At 44.4% G+C, this 11,277-nt stretch overlaps 1 protein-coding gene across 1 annotated transcript; it reads left to right on the plus strand.

The window, feature by feature from the left end:
- Positions 1-17: 17 nt before the first annotated feature.
- Positions 18-10,411, plus strand: PEX5 (peroxisomal biogenesis factor 5). The gene is made up of 15 exons (XM_010718285.1): positions 18-71; positions 223-258; positions 438-570; positions 1,184-1,318; positions 2,428-2,533; positions 3,644-3,734; positions 4,069-4,185; positions 4,632-4,724; positions 4,899-5,018; positions 5,576-5,719; positions 7,849-7,919; positions 8,073-8,288; positions 8,430-8,595; positions 8,777-8,934; positions 9,305-10,411. The coding sequence occupies exons 1-15, from the start codon at positions 18-20 to the stop codon at positions 9,504-9,506; spliced, it is 1,842 nt and encodes a 613-aa protein (XP_010716587.1). The 3' UTR covers positions 9,507-10,411.
- Positions 10,412-11,277: the final 866 nt, after the last annotated feature.

Raw genomic sequence — 11,277 nt, forward strand, 5'->3', positions numbered from 1 at the left:
GAGCGCACGCCTCGCTGATGCAGTGGCTAAGCCGGAGGGGGTGGTGGGAAGCTTGCACGGCGTGGTGCAGGGTATTCCTGTGCCTGTAGCTTGGACACGTGCTGACAGCCAGTGCAAGGAAGTGTGGTCAGCCTAAACAGGAGAGAGAGGAGGATGTGAGCTGATTGAGGTGCTGTGTGGATAGCCCAAGCTATTGAGATGATTGCCCACTGTTACTTCTAGGTATCCAAGCCACTGGGAGTAGCCTCTGAAGATGAGGTAAGAACAAACAGATGTATCTCCTTAATACCGTTCTCTTCAGTGCTGAGTTTGCTGTTTTTCCCTTTATCTAATTTTACTCTTCTGCCGAGTCTGTTTCTTTCTTCTGCTTTGTGGCTTTACTTGTTTATCTTCCATGTTTTAGATGATGAATGTTAATCTCTCACTGTCTTTGGTAGCTGGTTGGAGAATTCCTACAAGGACAGAATGCCCCATTACTGTCCCATGCACCCCAGACCTTTAAGATGGATGACCTGTTGGCTGAGATGCAAGAGATCGAACAGTCAAGCTTCCGACAGGCACCTCAGCGAGGTGAGGGGAGCTGGAGTAGATCGACAACGGAAAAGATCTCGGTGTTGTGGTTAAACTCTTAACAGGGTGGTTCGTCTGTTGTGAGGTTATGTGAAGCACTGTTTCCAGCTTTGGACTTCCAGTACACTGATATATTCTAACGAGTCCACTGGAGACCAGGAGGTGGAATACGTGGTGTAAGAGAAAAAGCTGAAGGAAGTAGGCTACTTCAGTCTGGAGAAAAGGAGTCTCAGAGGAGTAGGAGTGAATCTAATTGTCTTCAGCAGCAATAGCTGGGATCTTTGCACTGATAAACAGCAAGAGAATGAGAGGTAGAGGAGTAAGGAAATGCATTCCCTTGGTGGACAGTTCAGCTCTGCAGCAGATGCTTAGGGATTCTGGGGAGTCTCCAGACTCTGAGAAGTTCAGAAGCTGCTTGGTCAGTACCCTGAACTATCTGATCTAACTTCAGTGTCATTTTTTTTTCTATGACTTGCAGTCTTCAGAGATTCCTTCTAAGTAGAATCTTCTGGTGATTTTATTCTAATAAAGAGGAAGGACCTGATCAGAGATGATAATGGCTACCTGAAGGTGCCTTTGAGTCCTCTCACGTTCACTTGTGGTTTTCTTCTAGCTCCAGGTGTGGCAGCCCTTGCGCTGTCTGAGAACTGGACCCAGGAATTCTTGGCTGCAGCAGATGCCGCTGGTGATGTCGCTTCAGATTACAATGAGGCTGACTGGTCACAGGAATTCATTGCTGAAGTGACAGGTGAAGGGTCCTTTTTGGAGTTATCTTTGTGATGTTTCCCAGTCACATTCTTGCATGCAGTGTAGTTAGTTAATTTAAAACTGGAATAATGCTTTTGGAGCAGCTTTGAAAAGGAGGGGGGGAAAAAAAACTGCTTTGGAGTGGATTAGCTAAATTGCTCACTATTTGGTGTGGAAGCTTTTATTTGGATGCAAGATCCTTTTATTTTCAGTTTGGGTTACTTGGAGAACTTGGGAGAAGCAGGCTATTCAAGCTGCTTTTATTAAAGTTATGGTTCAACTAATGTAATTTCTGGAAGTGCTCTGATGCTACTTCTTCCTTATGTATACTCAGTTCCCACTACGTTTTCCTTTGGTACTAAGGTAAATGCAGTTTAGAGTACTTTGGCCAATTTTTTAAATGGATTTTATGAAGAGGGAGAGGAGAAATTTTTGAGGAGAAAAGTGGATTCTCGCAAGTTGGAAAAATGTAAAATGAATATTTTTGGACCAAAGTGTAAGCTTTCTGTTCTAAACAAGGTGGTAGTTTGTCTGAAAAGCCATCTTCCTTTGTGTATAGAGCTGTGTATTGAATATGGTCCTTGACTGTCTAGGACTTAACCTGGAAATTATGTGTAAGGTTTAACTAGATTCTGTTCTGTTCCCCAGGGGTGGCCACTGTAGAAAGTCAGTTCCATTCATTGATCAGCAGTCTTGATACTCCTGGCAGTATAAGTCAGCACTTGCCAAAGTCTATGAGACATTTGTGATGAAGAGCTAGTTCTTTCTAAATTGTGATTTTTGACAGAGGCTCGTAGTGCATTGCTGATTTCCTTGACCTACATAGTATCCCTCATGGAGCAGCTGTTTAAATAATGAAGTGGAAGTAGAACGTAAAGATGCTGCCACCACAGAGGCATTTGTATTAATGCTTTGTCTGTACCTAAGGCTTGATTATTATTTTTTGCTCAGGACACAGAAGAAACAGGTATTAACGATCTTTCTTTGAAGAGATCTTTACTGCATGTGTTAGATAACAGCATGTAAAATAATGAAAGCAAAATCTGAAGTTAATCTTAGTGATGTTCTGCTTATTTCACTCTTCTTTCTCTGTCCTAACGTCCTATGCAGATCCGCTGTCTGTGTCTCCTGCCAAGTGGGCAGAAGAATACCTTGAGCAGTCAGAGGAGAAACTGTGGCTGGGGGAATCAGAAGACCAGTCAGTAGCAGATAAATGGTGAGTTTCTAGTCTCAAGACCAGTTACTGCTGCTAGGCTTCTGCATGGATGAAGGTTAGACAGGTGGTAGAGAAACATCTTGAATGTTTTTGAATCACTTACCTAGACAGTGTTCTCAGACCTTAGTTTTAGAGAAGGGAGAAGATGATGCTTATGAGATCACTATTTTCCTAGATTCTAGTTCCTGGAAGTGCTGTGATCTTGCAGTCTAATATAATTGCATAGGTAGTGAAAAGCTCCTTAATGTGATTTCAGGAGTTATTGCAGTAATTCCTACTCAAGCAGAATTTGTTTTCTGCTCCTCAATAGATGCATTTTGAGCTTTAGAAATCTTAAGTGCTAGATCCAGTGGTTGTAGATTTTTATCACTTCATTCTCCTTATTTGACAAACTGCATCAAGCTTTTCCTTTGCATATTTCTAGATTCAACCATTCAGATAATATTTTCAAATATTTCTGTGTGGTAAAAACCTTCTCTGTATAGGTACTTGTGGACTGTACTCAAGTTTTTCAGGTAGCAAAATGTAAGCAAGCATTTGAGCTACTTAGATCTTTCTCTAAAACAGACTATACGTATTTAGATACTTCTTTCTCCTGGCTTTTGCTTTTTTTGGTATCTTTTTGCAAATATTGGAGTAACTAAGTTACTGCCTCCTGTTCCAGTGACTTTGCCAAGACTGACAATACAGGTTACGCTGAGAATTGGCTCTATCCCACTTTAAGCCATACAAAACCGTGTGCTTTCTCTGAGCCCTTGATCTTTTTCAGAGTTGCCGCTTTTTCAAAATGCTGTTGTGCTTCCATGAAAACAGCCTACTTTCTTTGTTCCTGCAATGTTCCTGTATGAGGCTTTGATTGATGGCGCCAATACTTGATACTTGATGGCATGTTTGTGCCAGTCTTTTGCAGGCTTAACCTGGTAGTAATTTTGAATTTTTACAGATGATTTATTCATCTGAATTACTTTGAACTCCAGAGTCTCCTCCAGAGTTAGGAGGGATTGTATCCCTCAACACTTGTCTACCCCATTCAGTGGACTGTTAATGAAAGAGATTGCTGTTGCCTAGTTTCAAACTATTTCTTTCCCTTTAACTGCTTATTTTAAAAAGGTACGAGGAATATCAACCTGAAGATGATCTTAAGAAAGCTGCTAGTGATTTTCTTTCTAAAGTGGATGATCCAAAACTCAACAGTTCTGAGGTGAGGAATTCTGTGACTGGGGCTGACAGGTATCTAATGTGTCTAAAGGGTTTGGTGAATGGAGAAGAAGGGGGAAGGCAATAATGGAATAAAAGCCTGCTATCCAGTGCTTCCACTTCTTCTCTGTTTCCTAGAAGTTCAGCCCTTCAGTTCCCTCAAAATATTCTTTCTGTAACTGCACTGTGGTGAAGTGCTTTCCTGCCCACTTTTCTGGGTGCCTGTGCTCACTTTGCAGAGAGAAATCCTATCTGCAAAGAAAGAAGGGGGCGTAGATAGAAAAGTTTTTGGCAAAGCGTCTGCCCAGCTCCACCCTTGTTTCATTTCTTTGCCACAGTTCCTAAAGTTTGTCCGCCAGATCGGAGATGGCAGGGTATCGATCGAAGCTAATCAGGTGACCCACAGAGATCAAGATCAGGCAGAGCAATGGGCAGCTGAGTTTATGCAGCAGCAGGTAGGAGCCCCAGCCCTGTGTGCGCTGAAGGAGGAAAGGTCTTTATGGCAGTGCACAGTCTGTGAGCGAGGGATAATGGATGGCAAGCCTGAATTTCAGCAATGCTTTACTTACTAATGACTAGACTGTGGGAGGTAAGGGAGGGACTGTTGGGCTCATCAGAGGAAAGTCTAGTCCCAGATGCTGGGAAGATATCTGGGCACTGTCAGTGTTCTCATCTTCTGTGGCACCTGGGAGGAAGGAAGTATCCAAAATAACTCCGCTCCATTTTTCAAGGCCATCAGTTCTTGCTGATGGGAAGGAGAGGTCATTGCAGACCCTCCAGCACTTTGGGATATGTGCTGATGGGAAGGAGAGGTCATTGCAGACCCTCCAGCACTTTGGGATATGTGCTGAGGTTACCAAACTCTAAAAAGAAAGGTGTGTTTCTGTTTCCAAACTCCCAGGGGGCATCCGATGCCTGGGTGGATCAATTTGCGCGATCTGGGAACATGTCAGCTCTTGATACGGAATTTGAGCAGGCAAAGACTGCTGTGGAGGTAAAGCTGAAGGAGGAGGAGGGCTGGGGTAATGTTTGAGAGCCCATGACAGGGTTAACTCTCCTTTGCATGTTCTGAGGAGGGCTAGAAACATTTAAGAGGGCATGCTTTATGTTGTTTGTAGAGCTCAGTTAAAAGTTGAGGTACGCCAGTCACTTTCTGTTCTCCCTTCAGTCAGATGTGGATTTCTGGGACAAACTTCAGGCAGAATGGGAGGAGATGGCCAAGAGAGATGCAGAGGCTCACCCTTGGCTTTCTGACTATGATGACCTCAGCTCTTCTTCATATGACAAGGTAATATAGGACAGGGTTTCCTAGCTCTGTGGTGAACTGCCTTGAGGAAGCTGGCAGGTTGTTTGCTGTGCAGGTGAGTTCCATAGATCCCCAAATGCTGTTAAGATTTCTTCTGCTGCTGTTATTTACTGTTGCATGTGCCCTTATTCCAGGTTAGCTAGGAGTAAAGTACTGTTTTCATTTGTTCTGATCTGCAAATGCTGTCTAGTTCTTGTTCACTACCAAGTGCCAGTTAATGCTGGGATTGCTTGCAATGAGTGCAAGTGCCCACTCCTACCCAGAGCTTGTAAGCTAAACACCAGTTATTTAATCACTGTTGCAGTTTACCTCATGTCTGATATAGTCTAAAATTTGGAGGAATCTTTCAGGGTAAAGCAGGCAGAAAGAAGAGCTGCTTTTCTCTAATCTGCTACAAGCTAGTAGAGAGAGTGAGGTTGCTACTTGCTCTGTTGTTTGAGTGTTCCTGATGCAGCTGGACCAGACTGTGATATCCTGTAGAAAGTGCTTTTCTGCCTAGCATCACATGGCATTAGCCCTCTGCTTGTTTCTGCTGCTAGGGTTACCAGTTTGAAGAAGATAATCCCATGAGAGACCATCCTGATGCATTTGAAGAAGGGCGAAAACGCTTGGAGGAAGGTGACCTTCCCAATGCTGTCTTGCTGTTTGAGGCTGCAGTGCAACAGAAGCCAGATCATATGGAGGTGAGTGAGACTAATGGTAGCTAGCAGGCCTTGGCTTGGTGTCCTCCTTCTTGGATCCTCTACCTTTGAGGTGTCAGGCTGTGTGTAGAAAGCTCACCTCAATCAGCTGTGCAGGACATATGAAAACGTTTCACTTGTCTGTAGCTCTGGATATGTAGCTGGTGTGTGTGAATCCTGAGGAGGATGGTGGGCAAGAAGGTTTAGAGCTGAAGTCAGATGCACAAAGTCTTCTGCTCAAAGCTGTGTGAAATCATGAGAATGCATGCATGAAGCCAAGATAAGAAGCTCTTATCTCTTTAAGTTGCTTTTGTGGAAGACTTTGTTGGCTTTATGAGCCTGGAGGTGCTTGTGATAGTGGTAATGACAGTCTTTAATATGGGTATTAAAAGCAAATTCTTAGCAGTTACCTGCACTAGAGATTCTGGTTAGGACCTGGATCTGTGAGGAAATGTTACTCAAAAGGATTTGAGAGATGGCATGAGCGTCTCCGAAGGCTTTATTTGAAGTTGTAGACAATGATTTTTAAGCTGAGACATGTTCCAGCAGCTAATTCAGTGAGTGCTTCCTCTGTAAAACTTAAGAACGTAAGAAATAGTTTGTGCCTTTCTTCAGAAGTACAGCGCATAAATATTCTAAGGAGGATGAGATGGAGTGCAAACATGCATGTGCTGTTGTCTGTCTCTGGAGTGCCTATGTCCGAAGAGCCAGGGATGCTGAATTCTCATTGGGACTCATTCAAGTCCTCCTTCAATAGTAATTGGAAAGTAAGCAGATGTTCTGAAAATCTACTCTTTGAAGTGGTCAAGAGGGAATCCTTGAGAACCAGACAGTCTCTCAAACTGTTGGGGCTGTGAGCTAGGCATAATAGCTGAGACCTTAGGAGTAGAAATCTTGAACCTTTCTGGCTAGCTATATTAAGGAATGTTCTGAATTCTTCTGCTGTAACTCTGCAGAAAGTACAGGAAATCAAGTTCAGATGGTACAATGATAGACTCGCCTTTTTTTCTTTTTCTGCAATGGAAATTCCACAGTCACCTTGGTCCAAAGTACAACTTTGTTGGATCTCAGCTCTTCTACCCTCAGAACACTATGCTGTTAGAACTGTGAGCTCCATGTTGCAGCTAGTCTTGTGGTGAGGCATTAGGGATTTGAGGCAGTAGACGTAGACTGCCTGTTGCTTGTGGTGGCTGGCAATTGCAGTATATCTGCTTCTCCTAATGCCTTCCTTCTTTGAGACAGTTGATGCTGCACTTTATGTGACTTAAGTTCATAAAGCAGTTAACTTCATGCTGACAAATCCAGCAAGCAATCTAGCCTACTTATGGGTGAGGGATGTGGTTATCAATGTAAGGTGAATGGATACTTACTGTGGATGTGGCACTTAAAATATTCCACATGTCAACTGCCTGGAAATTGAAGTTTTTTTTAATGTACTAGTGTCATGATGATTAAAGAGCCAGTAAAATAAGTGCTTCTGCTTTGTGGTCAATTTTCTAAAATTTTTACTTGCCAATGGACTGTATATACACAAGTATATTCAGCTGCCTGCCTTGAAGGTCTCATGATTAGCACTGCTGCTATACAATTTTGTTTTTAGCAAAGCTGAGATCTGCTTTTCCCTCCTCCCTGTGTTGTTTGACCACAGTTAAAAGCTAAAGTTAGACATTGTGCAATTTTAAAGGGTTAAGCTGCAAACAGTTGCTTTATGGTAGCTCTCTAGGTATACATTCACTTCTTTTCACCAAAACTCCAGTTTTATTGTCCTTGATAGCATATGAACCAGAAAGCCTATATATCTTCCCAGATTAAATTTATAGGTGTGTGAGGCTAATGTATAAGGGCTGCTCTGAAAGTAATGCCTCCTATTTTATCACATCAGCCTGTGATATCAGAAGTGGATGCTAGTAGGATGGCAGAAGAGGTTGAACCTTCCCATCAGTATTCTGTCACATTTTGTTGCCTTGTGGCACATGGCAGCAGAGGGACAGTCTGACAAAATGGCATCTGACATGGAAGTGTATATGAAGCAAAGGTGTTTTTGTATTTGATCTCAGATCTAATCTCTGTGCCTGTTTATTTTTTTTCTGGATCTGAGGAAGTCTGATATTATGCATCTTTATTTCCTTCAGGCCTGGCAATACCTGGGAACCACCCAAGCAGAGAATGAACAGGAACTCTTGGCAATCAGTGCTCTCAGACGGTGAGTGTTGCAAAAGATCTGAGCAGGGGTCTTTATCTTGTGCATAATGCCCCAAGGACCACGTAGCTAGTGTTGTGTGTTCTGTTTTGATTGCGTTACCACCTATAGTCGGATTTCTTGATTTAATATGGTAGTTGTTTCTGTGACCTACAGGTGCTTGGAACTGCAGCCTGGTAACCTCACAGCACTAATGGCTTTAGCAGTCAGCTTCACCAATGAGTCCTTGCAGAAGCAGGCATGTGAGACCCTGCGGGACTGGTTGCACCATAAACCAGCCTATGCCCACCTACTGGAGAAGGAACCAGAGGAGAATGTCTCAGAGACAAATCTTGGGACTTCTAAGCGTGTACTAGGGTCCCTGCTGTCTGAGTGAGTTGGGGATACAAATCTTATTCTTCAGATGAGAAGTGTCTTGGAGGATTGGGGCTGGATTGGGCAGGTGTTAGATTGGGCAACCCAAGGTCAGCTTGTTCTACAGTATACAAATATCCTTGTTCCATGCTTTTCCAGCTCACTTTTTGTGGAAGTCAAAGAGCTGTTCTTAGCAGCTGTGCGCAGCAACCCCTCAACTGTTGATCCTGATGTTCAGTGTGGCCTGGGTGTCCTTTTCAACCTTAGTGGCGAATACGAGAAGGCTGTGGATTGCTTCAGTGCCGCACTTAGTGTGCGCCCCAATGTAAGAAAGGGCAGAGTGGGGGTGCTGGAAGTACCTAGAGTTTTGTGGGTGGAGGTGCTGTGTGTACTGTGAGGTGCATCTTTTGAAGTAGAGGAGCAAGGCAGACACATTGGTTAGGAAGGGATGGCTTGGAACTTAAAAAGAGCCAGTTTGACTTAGTCTTTTGTCTCCCCTTTTCCAGGATCATCTCCTATGGAACAAGCTTGGTGCCACGTTGGCCAATGGGAATCGCAGTGAGGAAGCTGTGGCTGCATATCGGCGGGCACTGGAGCTTCAGCCAGGATATATCCGGTCTCGATACAACTTGGGCATCAGCTGCATCAATTTGGGTGCCCATCGGTGAGCAGAGGATGTGTAAATCTGCTGTGACCTATGAGTTTGCATATCTGTGTGGGAGAGAGACTGCGATAGGTTATTAGGACAGTGCTGTGCTGCCTGCAGCCTTCTGGTAGCAATAGGCAGACAGTGAATGACTATAATCTGCCCTGAGAAGATGCCAGGCAGATGCACTTGCAGTGGAGGCCATCTGGACTTGAATTGTTGATGAGGGGGGAAAGTGGGATCACTAGTGGTTCTGGAGTGGGGAAGGATGTGCTGAAGAGGGGGAAACTGTTGTAAAGGGGAAAAAAATAGCAGTTCAGAAGCAAGTGGGGAGGGAATGTGAGATGTACAATCTCCAATAAGCATGTGTATGTTCTCATGTTGACAGTGAGGCTGTGGAGCACTTCTTAGAGGCTTTGCACATGCAGCAGAAGAGCCGAGGTCCACGGGGGCAGCAAGGCGCTATGTCTGACAACATCTGGAGCACCCTCCGCATGGCCCTCTCCATGCTGGGGCAGAGTGACCTGTACGGGGCAGCTGATGCCCATGACCTTCCCACGCTGCTTCAGGCATTTGGCCTCCAGCAGTGACTCTGGGATCAGCTTCCCTGCGAGTGCAGTTTTGGCCCAGCCCAGCAGTGACCTTCTCTAGGGAGAAAATGTTCACTTGGGTTCACACACACCTTTGCTCTGTTAGGGCAGATCACTTGCAACGGTTTTGTTTTTTTTTTAATTTCCTGCTGAAGTGTGCAACTTCCCCTACCTGTTGTTTGTGACCTGAGCATCTCTGAGTGGTTCACATTATCACATCTGTGGCTGACTGACACTCTGCTGCCAAGCAGATGATCGTAGTGGGGGAAACGAGAAGCTTTCCCAGATTGCATGTGCAGTGGTGCCCAGTGTGGCTTTGAGACCTCATAGTAGCCATTCTGGAGAGAGTTCCTGCTGGACATGTTTCAAAGGCAGGCTGCTTTAGTGGGGTAAGATTGGCGTTAAGTGAAGCAGTGGGGAAAAAAAAAAAATCTGGATTTGAGTATGCTTCCCCCATGTATGTGCTTGTATGTGTATGTATATGGGTCGCTGTGGAAAGCTAAGGGCAGCAGTCCCTTTTCCTTGGGTAGTACTAAATTTATGATACTGTCAGATGATGATTTCTCATTTGGGAACCTCTGAGAGCAGAGTAGTGTACTTGTGCTATGGACGTGAGTGGACCATAGGGGTAAAAGGAGGTCCCAGAGTTCAAATTTCAGAAAATGTGATAGGAATAAAAGCCTAACTATAACCTCCCCTCCCAGAATATGGTGGGGGAAAAGGTCAAGTCTTAATTTTCACTTGATCATCTGTCATTGTTTTTACTTTGTGCAGAAGTCCCCCATCTTGACTGTAACTAAATCTTGTTCATTATAAATATCTGTATATGATTCTGCTAGGGAAAATGTTTTTTAATTGTAAAATATTTTGTATAATAGGGGAGAGAATTAAAATTGCCAAAATTACATCTTTCTCTGTGTATCTGTTGAAGCTACATATGGTGGGTAGTGTAGTACTCTGCAGGTACAGGCCCACTGGAATGAGAAACATAAATCTGCATCTTTGTTTCCCTTTTCCACCCAGATTTTGTTTTATTGATAGCTCATGCAAATAAAGCATTAAGGACCTCATTTTGCTGTAGCCTCAGGCTTCAACAAAAGATGAATCTTCTATGAGCCTGCAGAAGAGCTTCCCTGTGGCTTCATCAACGGCAGATCTTGCCTGACCAATCTGGTGGCTTTCTATGATGGAATGATGGCTTCGGTGGACAGGGAAAGGGCGATGGATGTCATCTACTTGGATTTCTACAAAGCCTTTGACATGGTCCCTCACCACATCCTTCCCTCTAAATTGGAGAGGTATGGATTTGGAGGATGGAGTAGGAGTTGGCTGGCTGGATGCAGCCAAAGGGTTGTGATCAGTGATTCTGTGTCGGGGTGAAGGCTGGTCACAAGCGGTGTCCCTCAGGGATTGGTCTTGGGGCCAGTGCTCTTTAACATCTTCATCAATGATAGCATTGAGTGCACACTCAGCAAGTTTGCGGATGACACCAAGCTGAGTGGTGAAATCGATACACTGGAAGGAAGGTTTGCCATCCAGAGGGACCTGGGCAGGCTGGAGAAGTGGGCCCATGAAAACCTAATGAGGTTCAATAAGGCCAAGTGCAGGGTGCTGCACCTGGGTCGGGACAATCCCAGGTAGTTATACAAACTGGGCGAAGATCTCCTTGAGAGCAGTCCTGCGGAGAAGGACTTGGGAGTCCTGATGGATGAGAAGCTGGACATGAGCCAGCAGTGTGCACTTGCAGCCTGGAAGGCCAACTGTGTTCTGG

Source organism: Meleagris gallopavo, chromosome 1 (genome assembly GCF_000146605.3).
Source record: "Meleagris gallopavo isolate NT-WF06-2002-E0010 breed Aviagen turkey brand Nicholas breeding stock chromosome 1, Turkey_5.1, whole genome shotgun sequence".
Taxonomy (NCBI): Eukaryota; Metazoa; Chordata; class Aves; order Galliformes; family Phasianidae; genus Meleagris; species Meleagris gallopavo.

What these genes read in the sequence shown, in the direction of transcription:
- PEX5 (XM_010718285.1), top strand. Translation starts at nt 18, where the DNA reads ATGCAGTGGCTAAGCCGGAGGGGGTGGTGGGAAGCTTGCACGGCGTGG. An exon ending in CTTGCACGGCGTGGTGCAGG is followed by an intron (nt 72 to 222) that starts GTATTCCTGTGC and finishes TGTTACTTCTAG; the next exon opens with GTATCCAAGCCACTGGGAGT. An exon ending in ATCAATTTGGGTGCCCATCG is followed by an intron (nt 8,935 to 9,304) that starts GTGAGCAGAGGA and finishes TCATGTTGACAG; the next exon opens with TGAGGCTGTGGAGCACTTCT.